Below are 24,733 nucleotides of genomic sequence, written 5' to 3' on the forward strand. Positions count from 1 at the left end.
CACAGAGCTTGTGCTCCAGACCTCTCCCCAGCCTCATTGGCCTTCTCTGGACACGTTCAAGTATCTCAATGTCCTTCTTAAATCGAGGAGCCCAGAACTGGACAAAGTACTCAAGGTGTGGTCTAACCAGCGCTGAGCATAGGGGAAGAATGACCTCCCCAGTCCTGCTGGCCACGCTATTTCTGATACAGGCCAGGATGCCATTGGCCTTCTTGGCCACCTGGGCACACTGCTGGCTCATGTTCAGCCTACTGTCAACCAGTACCCCCAGGTCCCTTTCAGCCTGGCTGCTCTCCAGCCACTCTGACCCCTAGCACTGCCTGGGGGTGTTGCGGCCAAAGTGCAGAACCTGGTACTTGCACATGTTAAATCTCATGACGTTGGACTCTGCCCATCGATCCTGCCTGTCAAGGTCCCTCTGCAGAGCCCTCCTACCCTCCAACAGATTGACACCTGCCCCCAACTTGGTGTCATGTGCAAATTTACTAATGATGGACTCTATCTTCTATTTGAGATCATCAATAAAGATCTTAAACAGGATTGGGCCCAACACTGATCCCTGGGGGACACCACTGGTGACTGGCTTCCAGCTGGAAGTGGCCCCATTCACCACCACTCTCTGGGCCCAGCCCTCCAGCTCGTTCCTAACCCAGTGCAGAGTGCACCTGTCCAAGCCACGTGATGACAAATACTAAACTAAAAGAAGGGGGAAGAAACAATATATAAAAATCTTTTTGTAACAACAGGATGAAAAAAATCAGTGCTAGAGAATTTTCCCCATAGTCAATTATTTTGTTCAAAAAAACAAGAAAAACAGATGTTTCCATACTGAGTATGGCACTATGAACTGCTTATTCATTTTCTGTCTACATTAGCCACTCCCCTATTAATAAAAACAGAAATCAATTAAGTATCTTTGAAAATAAATCCTCCTGACTGATATGGCTAAGACATAGTACTGTTTTATACTGTGCCTTATAAATGCTCTGTTCCTCTCCTCAAACTGTTGATCATTAAATATTCCTAGCAGGAAAGACCATTTTACACAGATCAATGGTAACGGAGAAACCACATCAGGAGAATTTTTCCTCTTGTCAGGTTGTGCTTAAGGTGGTTTAACCAGGCAAAAAAAAATCTCAGAGTTTCATTTGCTGTCCCTATTCAGAACATTCAATAATCTGGCTGCTCTCAGATGCATACAGTATGAATTTGCATAAAGAATATTTGGAATCAAGGAAAAGGAAAAATGAGGCCTCAGAACTGTTTTAGGCTAACTTACTGCATAAAATAAATCAGCCATAATCAACTGACAAAATTAAGACCTTAGGTCTTCTGTTTATAATGTAACATTCAGATACCTTCACAGCATAAGTGTTATTTGCAAGACACTCCAGAATAAAATCTAAAACTCAGGTCTCTAACATGAAGACCAAGATTAGAGAAATCAATTTTCAGTGCCTCCAGTAACAGAGAGCAAAGGGAGCCAGTCTAATTCATTGGTGGGGTTTTCTTTTCCATATCAGAACTATACAACCACATGTATGTAAGAACAACAGTAATTAAGACACAGCATAACAGGTTATCAGAAATCAGCAACTGACTACGTGAATATTCTTAATCCATTGTAATGTGAACTGGAATGTGTTAGCTCACATCTCAATGAAAGGATTTTAAACGTGGTTCACTTCCCATTTGCAAGAGGTCACAATCGCACAGTAATCTATCACAGTTCAGTTTATGATGGTAACTCAGGGAGCTGTAATAACTAGTTATCAATTCAATCAATCAATATTAACTATTTCAAGTGGAAATATGTGTCTCTGCTGCACTCATCTTTTTATTTCATGCTTTAACAACTTTATTTCATACTGATTAGTCAAATCCATAAATTTTTTTTCATCAAATCTTCTCTATGGTACATGCCACTACAGCCTAAGAACACATAGCAATTTTATGCATTTCCAATATCCCTGAAAAGGGGCACAAACATACAAATATTGTTTTACATATAAGGAAAAAACATTAACCTCTATTTCACTATAATTACATTTTGTAAAGGTAGCCACATTATTTTAATGGGCTTGTGCAACGTACATGCACACCCAAAAAGTCTATCACACCATAAAAAACAAACAATTCAATTAGTTTGTAAACACCAAAAAACAAAGGTAAAAAAAAACCTAAAATACTCTTCATTTGCTTGGAGAGAAAGTAAATTATTATCAGTTAGGAAACTGAGAGAGTCTATAAAGAAGTATGTGCAATGTATAACACTAATAACGTCAAGCAACATTTTTATATATTAAAAGTACAATTCAAATGAACCCTACACTATATGCTTTTGAATAAAAGAAGGAAAAAAGTTTGGGGCTCTAAAAAAGGTCAATAGTAACAACCAGGGATTCAATGAAGTGCAATACCCTGGGCATTTCTTCAAAGGTTTACATTGGAAACCAATGCTACTACTGCTGATGGTTAATTTAAGGAACTGTCTAATGTGGGATCTAATGTGCCAGAAAATAATCACCATAAATCCTAACTCTAATTCAGTTAACTAGCACTTCTATACTCTCCTCAAGATTCTCATTTGGCATTTCCTGGATAGAAATATGCACTCACATGCTATGCAGTCCCTGAGCAACAATCTAATACAACTGGGATATGTATTAGACCTATTGTACATGCAGTAAGTGCACCCTGTCCCAGACAACTTAACAGCAAGATTTATCAAATTCACTGAGTATGGTTTTTTGCCCAAGGGCTAGAGGCATCAAACTACTCTACACAAATGGCTCTTTTCCAATGACAGAACTTCCAGATGACAAAAGATGTCCAGATACACTCAGATGGAAGTTAAACTTCAGCATTGCTCAGTTCAGAGTTAGAGAAACAGCCAAGAACAGACTGAGAAATGGACATTCACAGTCACTGGATCCACACATCCCGTGTGGGAAAACACATTTTGGTAACTTAACAGGAGTTAAAAATTTTTACTATTCAGCTCTTCTGGTAGTGATAATAAAGCAGCAGGGTGAAACATTCTGTTTTAATTCAGTTCTGAAAGTCATAGAAAATTAAGTTATTTGAACACTCACCTATATTATGTCAATGACAGCCATTTCAGCTTAATTGTGTGCTGGTTTGAGGTTATTCTAGTTTGGGGGTTTGGGGAGCTTGGTAGTCTTGCTTGTTTTTTTACTTTTAAGCATACAGTAATGTTTAAGTGTGTAATTATATTAGTAACAAATAAAGTGCATATACTAATTTCCCAACAGTTTAAAGACATTATGAGCTACCTTTCCCCAAAATAGCTCCTGGGCTATTTTTCAAAATATGCCACATCAAACAAAAGTGCTAACCAAATGGCAAACTTTGCTAGCATGAGATACAATTGGAAAGCCCTTAGTAGAAGTAATACATGAATAAAAGACTGCAAGAGATCCACATTTAATAACTGGATTTTTGAGTGCTAGGTCTGTTTAATTGAGATACTTCAGGAAACAATGAAGAATCGAGGTTCACTGATGGAAAACCATGAATAAAATATATTCTGGTATTTCTATCCCTTTTTTTTTTTAATCATCCCACATGTATAGGACCAGTCACATTTATAGGACCAGTTTGAGGCAAGAAGATACATTTCTGATAAATCACTTTATCCTCTGTTATCCCAAAAGGAAAAGAAGAATGCCAACTATGTTCCTATTTTTACACGCTCATCACCTAAAACGGAGCTGCTGAATCATTCTAATTATGGTATCATCATATTATTAGCTGAGTACTATATCATTATATAGCATCTTATTATTCTAGTTATTACACTATTGTCTCAATCTATCTGGAACTAAAGGCATTCTTATAATTCAGGAAAGTGTTAAATGTCCAAGTAGCAACTGATATTCACCAAACTCCCGTTGGATGGGCTTGTTGCATCCTCAACTTCTGCATTACTTGAGAAGATAAATTAACCCTTTTCATATCAACATGGCACATCTGTGCTTCAACAAAAAAACAACTAAATAACAACAGGAGTAAAGCTGCCTGAGTCCCACCGTTTAGCACAGATTCAGGTATTTTGAAGAGTTATTAAAAAGGACTTACCACACCAATTCCTTCAAAAGCAAATATTGCAGTCCCAAAAAACAGTGGGTATTTCTTCCAGCCAGCCACTAAAGGCAGTTTTCGAGGATCTACCATATCCTGAATTATAAAAAAAAAAAAAAAAGTGACATATAAAGCACATTAGCTGTTCTTACAATTTTGATTGATGTGTCATGCTACAGGAAAGAAATCCCAGTACATGTTGACAGTGATGTACACATCGTTATTTGCAATCCCTGGTTTTCCTCCCAAACTTAGTCCTTGGTAGACATTGATAGCCACCTTCCCACCAACACACAGACATTTGCAGGTAAGTATATTCTATGTCCATACTACTGACACTAGAAATTTTCAAAGTATCACACTGGTGTATATGAGTAAGCATCAATTAAAACAAAAGGCAAAGCTCACACCTCAAGCTTAATCTTTTGAAAACTTACACTGTTCTTACTCTGTTTCATATTCTTATCTGCTTTCTTATTGCACAGATACTCTCCATATACATAAGGGACAGTTTAAGAAAATCCTTTTAATACAAGTTGAGTTCCTGCAGAACAATTAATTACTGTCTTCCCCAATCTCTTTATGTAACTTCTCCTGCCTCCTCTCCCAGCGAATATCTCCTGCTGGCTTTTCTGCCCTCCTCCTCCCCTCCCATCCTCCATTCCCCACTCGTTTCATAACACTCATGTGAAACAATAGTGGCTCTCACCACTTACCTATACCATGCATGCAACACTGCCTATTACTTAGCATTTTTTAAAAACCATCAGAAAAAAAAAATAGAGCTTTCCAGATGTGATTTTTTTCCAGCCTTCAGTTTAATTTGTTCCATTATGAAATACCTCCAAATATGAAAAACAGCAGCAACCCAGAAAATGCAGCAACTACTCAACTTCTCAGGAGAAGGAAGTCTGCAATATGTATTATCAAAGGGAAGTCTTAACATTTTCCTGATTGTACCAGAGAAAAACTAGCAATAAATATTCTAAATGTTCTAACACTTAAGAGTTGTAATCGATGACTCCATGTCCAAATGGAGGCCAGTGACAGGTGAGGTCCCTCAGGGGACAATACTGGGACAGTGCTGTTTAACATCTTCGTCAGCAATATGGGCAGTTGCATTGAGTGCACTCTCAGCAAGTCTGTGACACCAAGCTGTGTGGTCCAGCTGACATGCTGGAGGGAAGACATGCACCATCCAGAGGGAGTTGGACAGGCTTGAGAGGTGGGCCCAAACCAACCTCACGAAGTTCAACAAGGTGAAGTGCAAGGTCCTACACCTGGGGCAAGACAATCACAGAAGAGAAGGCTCTGGAGAGACCTTACAGTAACCTGAAGGGGGCCTACAAGAAAGCTGGAGAGGGACTTTTTACAAGGATTCTCAGTAATAGGACGCAATGGAATGGATTGAAGCTTGAAAAGGGTAGATGTAGATTGGATATTAGGAAGAAATTATTGACAGTGAGGGTGCTGAGACACTGAAACATGTTTCCCAAGGAGAGTCGTGAAGGCCCCCCTCCCTGGAGGTGTTCAAGGCCAGGTTGGATGAGGCCTTGAACAACCTGGTATAGCAGAAGGTGTCCCTGCCCATGGCAGGGGGGCTGGTACTACATGATCTTTAAGGTCCCTTCTGCCCTAAACCATTCTATGAATTTATGAGTCTATGAACTGTTGTTCCGCTGCACCAGAAAGATTGACCACAGATTAAAACCTTGCAAGTTCTGTCTGTAACTCATAAAACTTCACATATTCTTCCACTCAAGTGCTCCAAGTTGTTACAATACATATTTTTATTATCTCAATTGCAGCAATATTATCCTTTTTTTCAGAAATACTGTACAACTTTTTGTTTAAGGCCTGTCTCAAGTATTAAGACATCTCCTTAAATTAAGATGCCTCAATAAAATACAAGGTAATTTTGCCTTTCAGAGATTGTCAGTCAGTATATATCTATCAGAGATCAACTGTCACATGCAACAGATGCAACTTACCACACTGAAAATGCAGATTTATTTTTTTTCTTATACTCACTCTAGCAATATACTGGTAAATGATCACCAGGCTGACAGCCATGGACATATTGGCAAGCAATGAAAGCAAGGACAGGCTCTTGAGGTCACGAATAAAGACCAGGAGGATCAAGAACGGCAGGAAACACAGCATGTATGTTCGCAAATCAGTACTCCTTCTCTCAGAAAAACTGCTGGTGGCACTAGCATTTATGGAAGCAATCTTGTTTTCCAAGAATCCTTCATGGACCTGTAGAATATAAGAATAAATAAATATGTTAAACAGGGGTAGCACTTAATCTCTGTATGCAGATAGGCAGATGGCTGTTTATATAGAGAGGCATTTGTCCCATCGTTTCATGAACCCATGCTGGCTGTGCGTGGTCACACTCAAGATTATCTGCTCCATAACCTTCCCTGGCACTAAGGTCAAGCTTACAGGCCTGTAGTACCCCAGATCCTGCCCTTCTGACCCTTCTTGCAGACAGGTGCCACATTTGCTAACTTCCAGTCAATCGGGATCTCCTCTGTTAGCCAATACTGCTCACAAATGACAGTAAGTGGCTGGGCAAGCTCTTCCACCAGCTCCTTCAATATCCTCAAGTGGATTCCCTCTGGCCCCACAGTCTTGTGAGCATCTAGGTGGAGTAGCAGGTCACTGACTGATTCCTCTGTGATTATGGAGATTTTATTCTGTTCCTCATCTCTGTCTTCCAAATCAGGGGGCTGAATACTCTGAGGATAACTAGTCTAACTAATAAAGACTCAGGCAAATAACACATTAATTACCTCAGGCTTTTCATCACCCTTTGTGGCAATGTTTCCCTCTACATCCAATAAAGGATTGTAATGTGTTGGGTTGAAAAATTTCCCCCAACATTAGATTTTCCAGACCAGCTTAGCTGGAAGCAAATGAAAACTGTATTTACAAGCAAAACTACAATCTACAATGAAATGCAATGAATGTGTATAAAATATACAGTATTTACAATATTTACAGGTATTTACAATTAATAAACAGCACAAGGACCCCCTATGGCCAAGGACCAGGGGAGCTGCAACAGCTCCTCCCTCTCTGCCTCCCCCTTACCCTCCTGTACACAAATGGACAAGAGAAAGAGCGGAGAGATGATAGAACTGAGCCAAAACAATGCAACCAAGGTCAAGCAGAAGCCAGCAGTTAGAATCTCCCAGAGCGAAGAGGCGAGAAGAGATATTGTTTTGCAAACTACCTTAAGTTTGTTATCTTCTCCAATGGGATTGTTTAGAACTATCATTATTTTCCTTTTTACACCCAATAGTGATTTATTTACATTTTTACCACTTTCTGTTCAAGATCTGTGAAAAATTTTAAAAGGCATAGCCTAAACCTACCACAGTGATGGAGAATCTCCTTGGCCCTCCTTTTGTTGATGACATATTTGTAAAAACGTAGAAACATAAGGTTGAAAATTACCTTTAAGATCATTGAGTCCAACCATAACCCAATTACATCTTTTGTTGATTTTTACAGTAGTGAGCAGACTAAGTTCTAGCCAGGCTTTCACCTTTCTAATTTTCTCCCTGCATAACTTAAGGTTATCCTTACAGATTTACTGAGTATGGTGCAGTTCAGAAAACTGAGCTTGGCATGATTCACAATTCAAATTTCTTCTTTTGGAAAAATGTTAATGTGACCATAACTGCCAAAATTTGTTTTGTGTACTTCTGTGCTACATGCATACCATGATCAAGAGATGATGGTTATTTTGCTTGCTGCAAAATGCTAATGGTTAAAATCCATTTGTTTTAAATCTCATTGTGCCTTTTGCCTAGGAGTGTATCTTTTCCTTTTCCCTTCCACTGCAGCAAATCAGCACTTGACTGTGCTTAATCTGCTCATGCTGCAGAAAGCCTTTGGCTTGATGGCTACAAAAAGGTATTAAGGCAGTGAAAAAAATATTTTTTTTAAAGTTCCATATAGCACAAAGTCTTAAACAAAAATGGGAAATCAATATACAAGAAAACAGATGAAGACAGTACTCTGACTCCCAGGTACTGTCAGACAACCAGCTACTACAGCCACAGTCTTAAAACTTAATATGGAACCAAATTCAGAAGAAGATTGACAGGAAGCATACAAGCATAGCAATTCTTAAATATTACTATCCTTATCACACTGCTCACAGGCATGGTCCCAAGACTGCTCAATTTACAGACAATTCTTTCAGTGTCACTTGTTCTTTAAAATATCAGTTATTATCTGTGCAAGTGAAATAAGATCATAGATCCTGCCTCAAAAATCCAAACATGGTAAACTGTACAATAAAGGGGGCGATCATTATCATTACAGTGCAAGTTTTTATAAAGCTGTGGTATTTCTAAGCAAATATCACAACTGCCAATGCTTAATGGCATCTATTTTATTTTGTAGGTCACAGTAACTCAGAGCTACTGTTTTTTTTTATTTTGAGGGATAAGAAGAAGTGGTGGAAAAAATCATAGAATCATATCGTGCATCAGGTTGGAAGGGACTCCCAAAGGTAATCTTGTCAAACCCCCAAAAATGAAGACAAGCTGGAGATAGAGCAGGCAATCAAGGGATCACTAGCACTACAAGGCTTTCATGAGGCAGAGGCAGATAGGAACTGATAATACAAAACCATGTGTACATAAACCAACTCATTGAAATTGGTAAGTTTGCCCAAACTCAAACTTCACAAGTATAGGAGAAATAAAATTTTGCATAATTCAGAAATTAAGGAAGAGTGAGTTAACTAAAAATTTTTTTCTCTGTAAGAAAAAGCCCTAGACATTTTTTTTCATTATGAAAAAGGGAAAAAAAAAAGGTACAAATCCACAGTTTTTACCAGAAATCTCACAATAAATGACAACAAAATCACCAGATATTACAGAAACCGCTTCCACTTTGCAAGAATCTTAAGCATCACTTACACAATATCTGACATTTGTTAGTTTTCATTAAGATAACATTTTCAAAAAGCTGTGAAGAGATTAATAAATTTAGAACTGAATTCCAGGGAATTCATGCAGCTACAATAACCCCACTTTGCCAAACAATATGTCAAACACTTAAATTACTTCCCTAATGCCACATAAAGTAAAGCTCTCTGCAGACGTTTTCTGCTTTCCAACCACACTTAAAACAGAAATACAGAGCAAAGACTTCCAGCAACCTTTCACCTTAACTACAGTCTCGTGTGTTTACTTGCTTGCACGTGTTCGCAGATAGCCAGACCTGCTCTGTATACAAGGACACACAAGAGGTATTTCTAAGAATTACAGTGTGATTTGAGCATGTGAGTCCCATCGAAAACATCAGTTACAACAAATATTTAAGCTAAAGTGCCTTCAATTTATATAAATGTCTTTAAGCCTAATGAGTTATTTTTAAAACAGTAAATTACACCTAAGAAAAAAAATAACTGCAATCAGGATACAGTTTAGGATCTAAAACACATTTTTAAAATACCACAGTATAAACCAGGTTCTAGTCAAATAATTTCAAGCATTTAAACACTTCATTATTCTATTAAGACATTCTATTTCTATACAAAAACCCTAATAAAATGTTCCTAAAATCAGAAATATTTGATTTTTCCTATTAATACACCAGATTTGAACTAGACATTCAATCAGCTTAATATGACTGCAAAAAGTAATATAATATATTCTACATAATTCTGTTCAAGATTAGGTCTTCTGTGATCAGCTACCCTGATGATGGGCTTCAAACCAGATCACATCTCCATGCTGTATTAGGGAACAGTGGTCATACAAAAACAGACTTTATAATTACATGCCTTTTATTTTCATGGAAATGTGAGGAACATACTACAGTTTTTCATGAACTCTCCACAAGCATCATCAGATGAGTTAATATTGATGCAGAACCAGCAAAACACAGTCAACTAAAATTATCGGACTGTGACTCCCTGATTCCCACTCATTTCAGATATGAGTTATATTTCTGTGATAGCCCACAACACTATAGTCTGCTCTACAATGCTGTGAGCATGGTACCCCTTCTGCCTATATTCTTCCCTGCCTCAGCATTCACCAGAAGAAAACAAAGGCCAACTAGATTCTCAAAAACGTTACGATTTTAAAGAGCCTGTGTCAGATCCAGTTTAAAGAAAGAAAGAGCATCAAAGACATTCTAGCTGGAAGGACCAAAAAAAAAAAGAAAAATCAGATCTACAGGCATAGCTGTCTTAGTCCCAACTATGAAAAATCACCTACTTCTTGCACATTTTTAACCCAAAACTTGCAACTCTAGCTCTGTAATGAAGGTTAGTTCCACGTAATTCAGCCTCCCTCTTGCCCCTTCTTCTGTTCCGCACCATCTCTTATTTGAGTAACTTTGCTTGTCAAGTCTTCTACTACACAAAACATCATATTCTCAATAGTCTTCTGCATTACCTCATCCAAAAATGGAGGTTTGGGTCACTGAATCATAGAATTATTTAGGTTAGAAAGGACCTCAGGAAATCTGTAGTCCAATTACTTGTTCATAGTTCCATCAGCTACGGGGTCAAACCAGATTGCTCCTCTCCCCATTCTCTAGCTGGGCCTTGAAATCTTCTAAAGATGGAGACTGTTGCATGGCCTCTCTGGGTAACCGGTTACAATTGCTTGACTGTCCTAAAGTTTTTCTCTCCCTCAGATCAGAATCTCTTGTGTTATTTTATGACCACTTACTCCCACTTGACCTGACCTCAGTAAGGAGCTTGGTTCTGCTTTCTAGACAACCTCTTTGCAGTCCTGGAGGGCTGCTGTTAGGTCCTCCAAAAGCCTGCTCTTCTTTAAGCTGAAAAAGCCTCATCCCTCACAGGGCAAGTGCTCCAGCCCCAGTTGCTTCAGATAAATAAAAACAAAGTCAGAAGCCCACCTGAAACAGGTCTGTTTCCCAAAGCCCATCCTATGGAGGATTATAACTTAGTATAGAAATAAAGCCCAAGTGAAATTAAGTTCCACATACGCCTTCATAACTGCTGAAAGTGCACTCAGCTTGCCATTAGATGATAAGGCTACTGTGACTGTAACACTGCTAAAGAGAGCAGTATTATCTGGGTGAGGAGAAAGTTTCTGAAGCTTACCCTCTGCAAAAGCTCTTATTTAGGTGCAGCAGAATATGAAGCCCATGACTTCAAGATTACCATTTCAGTTTATTCTTTAAAACAGAAACTTTTGAAAGCTTCAGTTCAACTGTTGACTCTCAAGCTGTTTTCACTATGTCCACTATACACATGTTTTTGCATTATTGAAACACTTTGGGGGTGAATTTTATATACACATTCACACACATCTATATCATAGAATGGTTTGGGTTGGAAGGGACCTTAAAGATCATTTAGTTCCAACCTCCCTGCTATGGACACAGACACATTCCACTAGACCAGGTTGACCAAGGGCCCATCCAGTCCGGCCTTGAACGCTTCCAGGGAGAAGTATCCACAACTTCGCTAGGCAACCTGTTTCAGTGTCTCATCACCCTACTGTCAAGAATTTCTTCCTAATATCTAGTCTAAATCTACCCTCTTCCAGCTTAAAAAAAAAACATTACCCCTCAATCCTATCACTATAAACCCATGTAAAAAGTCCCCATCTGGCTTTCAGTTAGGCCCCCTTGAGATACTGGAAGACAACTACAAGGTCTCCCAGAGCCTTCGTTTCTCCAGGCTGAACAGCCCCAACTCTCTCAGTCTGTCCCCATAGGGGAGGTGCTCCAGCCATCTGATCATCTCTGTATGCACCATGTAACTGATATTAAGGACAGAGTTATATTGATGTAAAGACACTGGAAGAGAGCTTCTTTCCTTTTATGGGAATCACAGAATTAACTAGGCTGGAAAAGACCTTTGAGATCATCAAGTCCAATCTATTACCTAACACCATCTAATCAACTAAACCATGGCACTAAGTGGCACATCCAGTCTTATTTTAAACATTTCCAGGGAAAGTGACTTCACCAGCTCCCTGGGCAGCCCATTCCAATGGCCAATCACTCTTTCTGTGAAGAATTTTTTCCTAACATCCAGCCTAAACCTCTCCTGGTGCAGCTTGAGACTGTGTCCTCTCATTCTGTCATTGGTTGCCTGGGAGAAGAGACCAACCCCCACCTGCCTACAACCTCCTTTCAGGTAGTTGTAGACAGCAATGAGGTCTCCCCTGAGCTTCCTCTTCTCCAGGCTAAACAACCCCAGCTCCCTCAGCCACTCCTCAGAGGGTTTGTGCTCCAGATCCCTCACCAGCTTTGTTGCCCTTCTCTGGACACATTCAAGCGACTCAACATCTTTCTTAAACTGAGGGGCCCAGAATTGGACACAGTACTCAAGGTGTGGCCTTGAGTACTGCATACCTTTAAATCAACTTCATATCAATAAAGGAGCTTTAACAATATCAGAGCAGTACCACTTATAGTAAGGTCACAGAAAATACTGATACCACACTAGTGGATTTTGAAATGTGACAGAGCACTAATCCTGTACACGCTCAGAAGAGACTCACCAGATAAGATCTGGCAAAAGTCAGTTGTGCAGGAGATCTAAACAAACAGGCAAGATTGACTGAATAGTGAGAGAAGGCTGAGTCAGAAAGTAAAATACAAGAATTATAGAAAGTAAGGATCATTATACCCCCTCAGAGTGGAACAACTGGCTCTGGGAGATTTGACAGTAAAGAGCAGCAGAGGAAAATTCTAATGAAGATGAGATTATACCGATTTGTTCAGATGCAGGCTAACATCACCATCACTTTAAAAGTGCATTCTTAAAAAGTTTAATCAGATAACACTTAAAACTGCTCACAAAAGTAACAAAATACAAAGCAGCAGGAGGACATTTTTAAAAAAACTCTCATAGTCTGTTTAGCTTAGTCTAAGTTTACTGCTGATTGTGTTAGGATGGACTATGACTCACTGTCTGTCTAACTCAGTCTCTGAAATATTAGAATTAATATAACCTCAGATTCCTATTCTGGACAACAATCACTTTCAATCTCCTGCTGCTTTCTGCTAGTGCATCACTGCACATAGCAGTCATGCTGGGCCAAGAACATCAGATACTGCATCTAACTTTCTTTTCCCTGAGGAAAGCAAAACCATCTGAAATATAATCAGAATATCAGACAGTTTAGACAAGTTTTTCACTTAGCCATCCAATTGATCTGTTCTTGGAAAAGGCATGCATACATATTCTTTTGTATATGTCACAGAGCCCAGTGAATACTTTTTAACTTCCAATTTGAACACAGCATCTGCACTTTGTTCTATGATTATCATGAGTGTAGCTGGGAGTTCCACAAACATTTCCCTAAACCACATGTGGAAATATCATTGTGGAAAGAAGTACACAGTCACTGAAGTCACTAGGCATCATGACTACTAGTGAAGTCCCCAGTCACAAGGTGACTTCCATCAGAAGTCAGTTCAATTATTCAAGCATTAATTTACATATTGGTGTGATGTCTGAAAAAGCTTTCTTTGCAGGGGTGCTTCACCTGATATGTCATTTACATAGCTCAAGCACAGGACTCACCAACTTCAGCATTATCCAGGGAGATTAAACACTTTTTGCAAATCTGGTTATCAGATTCCTTATGTCAAGCACTCAGAAAATGACTAATGCACAACTAGTGACTGCAGAAAATTCAGTTCAACTCATGAACACATTTCTTGAAAAAACTGTCTCAGAAGCAAGAAATCTACTTCCTTACTCTCTTTGACCAAGACCATCTCTGTATCCCAAAATTTACTTTTTCTGTCACACAAGCTACAGGACTTTTCAGCACCTAGTGGGATCAAAACAGCAGTGTTTGAGCTCACTGGTTCCTTCTAATTCCTTCTTTATTCAACTTGGAGTAACACAACAGACAAGACCAGATTGGCACAAAACCAATCTTATCAGGCATACAAAGAGTATATTGCAATCCTGCAACTTGGCATGAAAAGGCAAGACAAGTGTTTCACAGTTCATTTAGTTCTGATGATTTGTTATCAGTCAGTACTCAACTTTTCAGACTACCTATTTTTCACACTTCTAATTTTATATTTAAGTAAAATCTATTTTATTTTTTTTTTCTTTCCATTTTACAAAAACTGGAGGGAAAAAAATTAATTCCATTACACAGCAGCCCACGGATGGGTCATCTTCAAAGGTCTAAAGATCTAATAAAAAGTTCACCCACGCAGCAAGGACCTGCGTGGTATTTTTCAGCTTTATCAGCAAACAACAAGAAAAGGACAATTTTCCAGAGAACTCAGCAAATATTCACAAATGAGTTGAGAAATGCCAGGACACCTGACTTAAGGTTTTCTGTTGCTCAACCAGGAATGACAAAGTAACTATAGCATGAAAGGGGACCATATTCTTTTGGGCACAGATTCTTTTTTCTGTCTCAGTGTGCTCCTGCTCCAGTCTTGCTGCAACCTTCAGGTCCTGTTCCAGTTTTTCTCCAGTGCCATACATCTTCACCCACAAGTCCCATATTTGCATTCTTCCAGACTTATCTAGAACTCTACCCACAAATTCCTTGGTGTCCCAGGAAAATATTCCTTAGAAAAAGGCTTTATTTGAGATTTGATATAACTGAAAATAGGGGTTTGTAGAACAAAGCATTAGGAAAACTGTAATGTAATGCAGCCAGCATTTTTAGAATTCCAGAAGCACTAATCATTAAAGATTTAGCAACAGAAGCTATACCACATATCCATTAGTGAGAACTGTACATCAAACATGTCACAGAATTCAAAAGATAAAATAAATATTTAGACCCAAATGCATCACTGTGTATCTAACTAAACATTCACCTCAAAACAATCTGAACTGATTAATATTCCAATCACATCTTAGAAGCATTTTAAAATGCTTTATCTTCTATCTCTGAAACCGTGAATAAAGTGAAGGAAGAGATTACTAAATTTGCAGTGCTAGTAGTTATAACAAAGGATACCAAAGAAAGTATCTCAGTGGAAGCTCCCACTGGTTTCAGTGGGCTTAATTTACACATAATAGCACACAAACACAATCAGAAGACTATGGAGGATATTGAAAAGTATTGGTTAAGGAGTGGTATTAGTAACATTTTTACTGTGGTTTTCCTTTCTCTTAGTTCTCCACACCCCCCATTCCCTCTATCCACCTCTCTCATCCTTCCACCATCCCAAGTCGATTAAAGCAGGATGAATTTCTGTTCTTTGGTGCCCTCTATGGGACAGATTTCTGCAAAACAAAGCTGCCATGAAGAAACCAAAGCCCTCCTGAACAGAGGGAAGAGCACAGGACTATCTGAATAAAATACATTTTTAAGTGGGACATCTGAATGGCTAATGACTTTAATTCATTCACAGGGTATATGTCATGGACCCCTGAAGCCACTGCTTTTGCAGAAGTTACTTTTCTGTAAGATCTTTCAACCTTTTTTCCACAAAGCAAAAATAGGTTTCCTGAAAAGATTTTGGTTTTTTTTTTTCAAAATCTACACGCACCAAGGTCAGTAAGTGTGCAGTCTTGCCTTGTGCTTAAGGTTCAAAACATATATAACAACTGGTTGATCAACATGTTCAATAGGAAAGGTTTCAATTCAAACTTACGTTACAAAGCATGCAATAAAAATGCCCACCTCAGAGGGCTATCAAAAGGACATCAGAAGTAAAACTGGGGGTTTAGGTATTGCAATAGATTGTGACAGTGAGACTGTATTTTTTAAGGTTGAGGTGTTGGGGGGTTTTTCTCTCCCAAGAGGCAAATTACAGAGTATCCACCTTACCAATGCACATATTTCCCTCATCTTCACAGGATCTTCATGTGTGGAACCTGGAATACTTTTTAAACCCAATATAAATACTCATCTACCAGGGGAGGACAAAAACTTCCTATCTTCTATATACAAACTGCCCCAAAGGTACATTAAAGTTAAGTTAAGCTATTTCAGGACACATTTATTCTAATTTTGGGGTAGAATATGTGTCCATACAGATGATTAATGCTCAGTGCATTAAGAGGAGTGTGTCCAGCAGATCAAGGGACATTCTCCTCACCCTCTACTCTGCCCTGGAGAGACCTCATCTGGAATACTATGCCCAGTTTTGGGCTCCCCGGTTCAAGAGGGACAGGGATCTTCTCGAGAGAGTCCAACAGAGGGCTACTAGGATGATTAAGGGAATGGAGCACTGCCCTGGGAGGAGAGGCTGAGAGACCTGGGGATTTTTAGTCTGGAGAAGAGAAGACTGAGAGAAGGTTTAATAAATGTTTATAAATATCTGAGGGCGGGTGTCAAGAGGGAGGGGACAGACTCTTCCCAGTTGTATCCCGTGATAGGACGAGGGGCAATGGATATAGACTACAGCACAGGAGGTCCCACCTCAGCATGAGGAAGAAGTTCTTGACTGTGAGAGTCGCAGAGCACTGAAAAGGGCTCTCCAGAGAGGTTGTAGGGTCTCCTTCTCTGGAGACTTTCAAGACCTATCTGGATGCATTCCTGTGCAACCTGTGCTAGACTCTATAGTCCTGCTCTGGCAGAAGGGTTGGACTAGATGATGTCTGGAGGTCCCTTCCAACCCCTAACATCCTGTGATCCTGTGATGCTGTGTAATATGCCCTACCTTAGTCCTCACCAACTTCACTAATCACAGAAGTACAAATTTAGATACAGGCTCAGATTAACCTTCATTAGTTTTATGTCAAGTAACTAACCATAATTTTAGAGTACATTAGCAGAGTACATTGGGGGAGTCCTGGCATTTTAATCAGCCTGTGGAGGACAGAGCACTAAAAGCTCAAAGTATCTATAGCTTCTATCTGAGCAGCCAACCTGTCCTGGCTGACCTCCCACAGATTATCTGCTCCAACACAAACTGCACTGCTGATTGCAACTATTAAGTGTGCAAAAAGGAAGGACCAGCAGGTATCAGGGATTCTGTCAAAAGAAAAATCTCCATTGATGAGAACAAGAGCTTAGAAGAAGTAAGAATGAGAGCCGAAAAGCCATGAATGAAAGCAGGAGCAGCTGTCATGAAAGTGACAGGCATTGTTTTCTTGCTTTAGTCAGTGACTGAAGGCTGTGAGGGAGGAAAGGGACAGTTGGGTTTTACTGAAAAGTTTGGAGGTTGCTTACTACATGTGAAGACATTTGTGGTTGTGGGGATTCATTTGCAGTTTTAAATTGACATGGTATGATGAAATATTTGATTTTTAGCAATCCTTAAATAAATCAATAAATTTCTAATAATTCATATCTATTTAAAAGTCTAGAACCTATTAACACGTGCTTGCATATATTTAATACAGCCTACTACATGTGCAACAGTATTTACAGTAAAACATATCCATATCTCATCCAGGCTGGATGAGGCTCTGGCCAGCCTGATGTAGTGTGAGGTGTCCCTGCCCATGGCAGGGGGTTGGAACTAGATGATCCTTGTGGTCCCTTCCAACCCTGACTGATTCTATGATTCTATATGAAACACAACATCTGCAGTGTTATTTAATACTTTGATATATGATTTACTAAGCAGGGTTTAAACATCTACTCCAGATGGAAAGTGAAAGGATATTGAGTAACAGGATTAGAATTCAAGCCTGAGAAATTAGAAGTCAAAACAGTATCGAAAAATTTAGGATTCTATACATAAGCAAACACCATCTGTACAGAAAGAACCAGAATTGCCTAGAATATAGCTTTGCAGTAAAGGGCTGAGATCACAGTGGATCACAATTATGAGTTAGCAATGACATGCTCCTGCAAAATGACCGTTATCCTGTGTCAAGTCCAGAACACAGTCTGTAAGGCCTGTGAAATAACCCTTCAGCTTTATTGGTCACAGGCAAAACTTCAGCTGAAGTGGCATAACCACCTTCTAAGATGAAACTTTAAAAGAGATGAGAGCAACTGCAGAGCGCTCACAGAAAAGCAAGAATTATTACATTCTATCATGTCTACCTCATCCATTAGGCAGATGTCTCCCCTCAGGAAGATATGATAACAATATTCAAAAATACAAAAAGTATACACAAATAGAAAATAATAAATTACTTACAGCTCATACAGTTATACAATTTATACACTTATAGAACATGAAATAAAGTACTTAAAACACCAATAAGGAATTTTAAGCTTCAGCAAAGAAGCAGCTGTCTTAACAGAGTATCATTGAAACTGTACTTGCTGAGCAAGTACTGAGCAAGCTGCTGCAGAAATTTCCATGTCAGACATTTTTAAGAACAAAAATTAGGACTGGTTTGGACACAATGAATTCTGTAGCAGATGAGACCATTCTAGAAAAGGGAAGAGGCTAAACAAGAACCGCAAAAAGACTCCAGTGACAGGAAAAGGGAAAAATACGCCTAAGAGGTAAGGAAGGGAAGAGTATCAGCTGAAGGTCTGTCCAAAAAACTAATACATCAGGGACAATTGGCTCCTACATTTTACTTCAAATCATTTCCACAATTATTTCTAAGTTCAGCAAACAAATCAGAGAGCAGTGAGATCACAAACACTTGCACAAGATCTAAATTTAGTTCACCTTGCACACTACTCCTTTTTAACAAAACTCTTTTGTGGAAACCATGGTAGAACCCATCCTGTGCATCTCTCAGCTTCACATTTTACAAGTAGTTGTTTTGGATTTCATAAGGATAGGAGATAAAATGAGGAAAACTGAATGTGAAATTATAACTGTCTTCACACATTAACATTACTCACTTGTTTCACGTTTTCTGCCAAGAACACAATATAAACGCTACAGAATCCCAGCTGTGTTATCACTAGGAAAAAATCCACAATATACCTGAAGAAGAAAAAACAAACATACATAATACTCAGGATTCAAATAATTAACCCATTTCTACTTGATAGGATTACTGCTCCTTTTTGCAGTTGTTAAAATGTCATATTCAAATGCCACATTATTCTCGTTAGCACTGCAATGCAGGCTCCTTTTATTGCAAAACAGGTTGGTTTTGTGTTTCTTTTGTAAGATAACATTGAGTAGGTATCAAAGTTCCTCAAAAAAACCACACAAACAAACAAAACCAAACATACTCATGTTACTTTCATATTTTAAAGTGGCATAAAACAAAATTCAAATACATATCCAATACACAGATAAATTCTGCGGGCATCCATGAGCTCCTAACACAACATTTTTCCACCAGGATAAGAGAGTAAACGTCTCAGTCTAAGTTATTTATGTAAGTTTCAGCAATTCAAAACAACAAATGTTCTTACATCTTACTGAGTCTGTATCAATTTATCTAAATACACATTTAGATACTGTATGTCATTGAAAAAAAACTCTAAAATATGGTTCAAAGAGGTTATAGAAAAATGTTGTACACAATGGTGGCCTAAAGACATGCTGTAGTGAAACTCTTTGCCAGTCAGGCACACAGATCTGTCTCAGAGAAAGGATTTGCTGCAGTACAGTGCCTCTGGAAAGCAAATCACCAGTTGTGGCTTTTATGTCTTTGGTGCACTGCAGAATTGTCAGTAAATTTCACTACAAACCAATTTTCTCTCTAATTGAGCTCTACTCCATTCCTATGAAGCCATGAAAAAAAGAAAATCTTAAGAGACTAGCTCACCTTTTCTTATTTGAAACAAAGTAATAACCAAAACATATGATGCAAGATGCTCCATCCTTGAAAATAACAGGACAAAAAAAAAATTCTTCAAGTGAGGAAAAAAACACTTTAACTCTGAGCAACATCTCTGAGTTTTTGAGTTTCACTACCACACAGTCATCCCATAAACTCCATAAAGAGCTAAACAGCAACAAATGGCAAAGAAAAAATAATGGTATTTTTTTAAAAAGAGGGATAAAGTACTTAACAAGCTATTAATATCAGCCTGACATTACTGCAAAATATAGTACATATTTCTCCATTGTTTGTACATTATATTGAAACAGGAATGAAAAGTTGCTTTGCTTCCTTTCAGAATAAATACATCTAAGTAATTGACATTTGCCATGTTAACCTGCTTAGAGTGAACTCTGATGCAGAGGTAAGTGTTTATGGTAAAAGAGAATGAAACCTTAAATTATTTCACTACATTAGACAATACTGAATGCATTTCTGGATATACCACTTCTCTTCCTACAGTACTAAACACAGTTCTTTTCATCACAGCTCAGGTAGACCTGAAAAATGAAATGTCTGAGAGACACTCCCCAAACTTACCATGTCACCACTACCAAGGCTGGTTGCTGGAAATAACAAATAACACTGCATAAAAGTATTTCAATCACAAAGAACATGTTCTTAAACGAGGTACAAGCTTAGTAAAAAGGAAATCTCCTAACCATTCCAAGTGTAACAATTAATTTTTAATAATTAAATTATTAAATTATAACAGAACCTTACCGTCCCCAAGAAGCTCGTTTCTGAAAAGTGGCCAGGGGCCCCACTTCCATGGCATAACTAACTGTATCGCTGTACCCTAGCGAGGACTTTTTCATCCTGAAATCAAAAAGTGAAGTAAGAAGAAAGTTACTAGAAACTATGAGGGCCTACATACCTACCTTGGAAATGCTGGTGGTCTCCCATGATTATAAGCAATCATTTGTGGCACCATTCTGTGGATGCTGAACTTTAAAGGTACAGTTTGGGCTTCTTTTCCCCAGCATTCCACAAGCATGTGAAACACAATGCTGCTTCCCCCTAATTCAACGGTACTAAAGAAGATTCTTACAGAACAACTTTCTTGATAAATTAATCCAGAATTAGATTCTTACACTATTAGCTTAAGAAATTAACCCCAAACATAAAAGTCACAACTTCAAGGGGATTCAACAAGTTTTCCTGGACAAGCAATCACAATTGTTTCAGTGATTTTAGTTTTATGCACATCTTCAAAGGAATTCCAAACTACAGAAGAACATGCAAAGAATTCAGAAGTGAGAAGATCCCTTCACAGTACAATATCACATTAAACTGCTAATGTAGTTTTTCAAGCTACAGGGACATGAACAGTTTTGTGTTTCTATTCAGTTCAGAAACTTCCTTGCACATTTTAGATAAGAGACTATTCCACTGCTTCTCTTTAACATTTGACAGTAAGATAAAAATGTTTAATAAAATTCACGAGTAATTAAAATAGACTATCAGTCAAACTGGAATAACTGCTTTCCTCCCAGTATTGTACATCTCACTTGGAGGAGGACCTAGTGTTTATCTACTCACTAGCATCATTTTAACACATTCCTTCAGCACTACAATTTCAAAGAATCAGGTTGTCACAATCCAAAGAGATAGAGCTCACATATAATTATGAAAGACATTAACAGCATTCTTATTTTATCTTTCATTCCTATAAAGTATTTATAAAATGACTATTTATGAACTGGACATTTTTTCAGAGCTATGAAGATTCAGAATCTATGAAGATAAAGGTCAATCTGGACACATTCCTGCGTGACTTGCCCTAGGTGATCCCACTCTGGCAGGGCGCTTGGACTTCATGATCTTCAGAGGTCCCTTCCAACCCTTACCATTCTGTGATTCTATGACTAATGGACTGAAGTTAATTAAATCAATTAATCAAAACTGCAACGAGGAAAACCTGATTATTTGCCAGCAAACACAGGGAACAGATACTGAGCAACCCAAGTCAAACCAGCTTCATTTTGTGTATGAGCAGAGAACAAATATTTTCTCAATGTATTCAAGGAGTGTTGCACAAGGCTTAGCTATCACTTCCAGCTACACAGTAAGAATCTGGTCTTGTTTCTTTCAAGTACAGGATTCTGAATTGAAGAGAAGACACTGCTACATGTAGCATCAGCATTCTGTAGGCCACAAATCAGAAACAGAAAAGAAGAAAAGAATACTCAAACTCAGCAACAGAGTTTGTAGTTCCACATTTACCTCTGACATAGATAGTGGCTGCAACGTACCAAGATGTGCATACAATGAACAGATATAATTCCTATGAACACAAGGCTGATTGGTCCAATCTGGAAAGGGGAAAAAAAAAAAAAAAAGACACAAGAGATAAAGACAATTTTTCTTGAAAATAGGCTAAAATGCAAGCATTTCTTTAGATGTAAAAACTTCACATTGAAGAAGATACCTTAAGAAACAAAAATTCTATACAACTGATCTTTTTTTCTCCCTCTCAGAAGGAGATTTGCTGCTTATGTTTTATGGCATTCCTTACTTTTTGTTCACTACCTAACAGAAGGCTACTCAGGGTCAATCAAGCCACTACCAAATTGACATGAACTGTTCAGTATAGACAAAAGAAGGCTCCATGGAGGCTTTATAGCAGCCTTCCAGTACCAGAAAGAGGCCTACAAGAAAGCTGGGAAGGGAGTAGGTGATAGGACAAGAGGGAATGGATTGAAGCTTGAGGAGGGCAGATTTGGACTGGATTTTAGAAAAAAATTCTTTACAGTATGGATGGTGAGACACTGCAGCAGGTTGCTCAGGGAAGCTGTGGATGCCCCCTCCATGGAGGTGTTCAAGGCCAGGTTAGATGAGGCCTTGAGTTTGTTTTTAACAGAAAACCACTTTGACTAAGCAAAAATACAAAACATGCTATAAAGTCTTTAAGGTGATGTAGTAACTTCAAAAAATTAATAAACTCAATCTTCAGTACTAACTTCACTAAAGAGGAAAAATAGAACATAACTCTGTTGAAGTTGGTAGTGAAAAACAAGTACTGAGATTTTAGTTTTTCAGGCTGATACCTAACTGTAGACCTTTCTAGATAATCTTTCTAAACTATGAAAAATAACTGAATTCTTACCATAATGCCAGCATTTTTTATTGCAAGTGGAAGACCAAGAAGCCCAGTTCCAATGTTTCCCTTGAGGAGATGTGTAAGTGTTTGTATAAACCTGAGGATAAAATTATTAAAAGTCATGTTAAAAGTAAATTAAGATTGGTGGGTGTAAAAAAAAAAAAAAGAAAAAAAGAAAGAAAAAATAGAACAAAAAAGACACATGAGAAAACAAACCCACACCCTTTGTCATTTATTAATAAAGGGATAAATTGTAACCTTCTACTACTTCAAGGCTGACTGGCTACCTTATAAAATGTCCAGCACATTCAAATAATGTTCTTACTCATCTTTTTAAGTCAGCTACCTCAAACAGAACATTCAACTCTGATCTTCACTTCCTTGATCTAGCTTGTGAAAGGTTATTTTCTGTGCAATTTTACTGTCCTTTTGCCTGAGATTTAAAATTACCAAGTTTTATTTAATAAGTTATTCTAGAATCAAGAGCACCAAAAAATCTACTAGCTGCAAATCATGTCTGAGTGCCACAATTTTATCAAAAGATAAAAAAAAGTAACACCTTTACAAGTTCTTCAACTAAACTTTAACAAAGAGATTCCTTCCAATGAGATTATTTCCAAAGTCTTCTTAAGTTTCTTTATGAAAAAATAAAATCAATTAAAACCTTGAAACAGTGCTTGGATTCTGAGTGACTAATCACTCTACAACAGGCAACTTGGAATATTTTATGGCTGGTGCAATGTTAGCTCCCAAAGAACTGAAAACATATTCAGTCTGGGCTGCTTTTCAGTAAAACTATGCAAAGTCCTGACTTGTAGCCACAAAATTGGATGCAGGTGCAAGAAAACCTCTTGAGATTTCAGTAAACTACTCATGAGAAACAAGTTGGAGGCAACAAATGTTAACAAGCTGATACTTAAGAGTAATACATACGTAATGCCTTCTTCATTATCAAGCTGGTAATGCTTCTCAACTGGAAGGAAATTGTTTTCATTTTCTTCATCTGAGATGCCATCTGAATTGTGTTCATCAATTAAAGGCTTCATGACTTCCATGTCTGTACAATAGAGTTAGCATTACATTAGCATTAGAAATAAGCTTATAGTTTAGAAGTAAAACATGACTTGAACTTCCAGTGCAATGAGTGTTCCCAATTATAAAGCTGATTTAGGCAGACAGAAAAGCATAGCACAAGTTTGCACAGGAAATTCTTTCTCTTTAAAGTGGCACACAGTCTCATTATTACTACCATTATTATAACTATGGTCAAACACTATAGTTTTTCATTAAGAAAAAAACAGTATTTTTTTAATCATCAAAATGTGATCAGTTTAGATCATTTTTGCAAACTAACAGAACAAAGGAAAACAGAAAAGTTTGTTACAGAAGGATGAGTTTTACCTTATCCACCATTAACTACTGCAAGATTAAGCATTTAGTTTACCCTCATCAGTGATGAGCAAAGACACAGCCCAGTCATCTCATTCTAAAATGCATAGCTAAGATATATTGCAGAGGTCTCCAGCCACTGATGAGAGAACCAAGAGAAAGGAATTAGGTACGAGTTCAAGGCCAAGTTCCAGGTCCCGCACTAGAGTCACAATAACCCCATGCAAAGCAACAGGCCTGGGGAAATGTGACTGGAAAGCTGCAGGTGGAAAAAGACCTGGAGGTGTTGGTCAGCAGGTGGATAAATATGAGCCAGCAGTGTGCTCGGATGGCCAAGAAAGCCAATAGCGTCCTGGCTTGTATCAGACACTATGTGGCCATCAGGACTAGGGAATTGATTGTCCTCCTGTACTTGGCACTGGTGAGGCCACACCTCAAATACTGTGTTCAGTTCTGGGTATCTCACTCTAAGAAGGGCACTGAGTTGC

At 38.3% G+C, this 24,733-nt stretch overlaps 1 protein-coding gene across 1 annotated transcript in view; it reads right to left on the reverse strand.

Annotated features, from left to right (window-relative positions):
* SLC36A4 (solute carrier family 36 member 4) overlaps positions 1–23,911 on the reverse strand; it is a 98,795-nt gene extending 74,884 nt beyond the window's left edge. The window contains exons 1-7 of the mRNA XM_054383875.1: positions 23,790–23,911; positions 22,863–22,953; positions 21,980–22,068; positions 20,477–20,572; positions 18,816–18,900; positions 6,136–6,363; positions 4,102–4,200 (exon numbers count right to left, since the gene is read on the reverse strand). Coding sequence (XP_054239850.1) covers positions 4,102–4,200; positions 6,136–6,363; positions 18,816–18,900; positions 20,477–20,572; positions 21,980–22,068; positions 22,863–22,953; positions 23,790–23,911 — 810 coding nt within the window. The remainder of the gene's footprint in view (positions 1–4,101; positions 4,201–6,135; positions 6,364–18,815; positions 18,901–20,476; positions 20,573–21,979; positions 22,069–22,862; positions 22,954–23,789) is intronic.
* Between the last annotated feature and the right edge of the window lie 822 nt (positions 23,912–24,733).

Source organism: Indicator indicator, chromosome 1 (genome assembly GCF_027791375.1).
Source record: "Indicator indicator isolate 239-I01 chromosome 1, UM_Iind_1.1, whole genome shotgun sequence".
NCBI lineage: Eukaryota > Metazoa > Chordata > Aves > Piciformes > Indicatoridae > Indicator > Indicator indicator.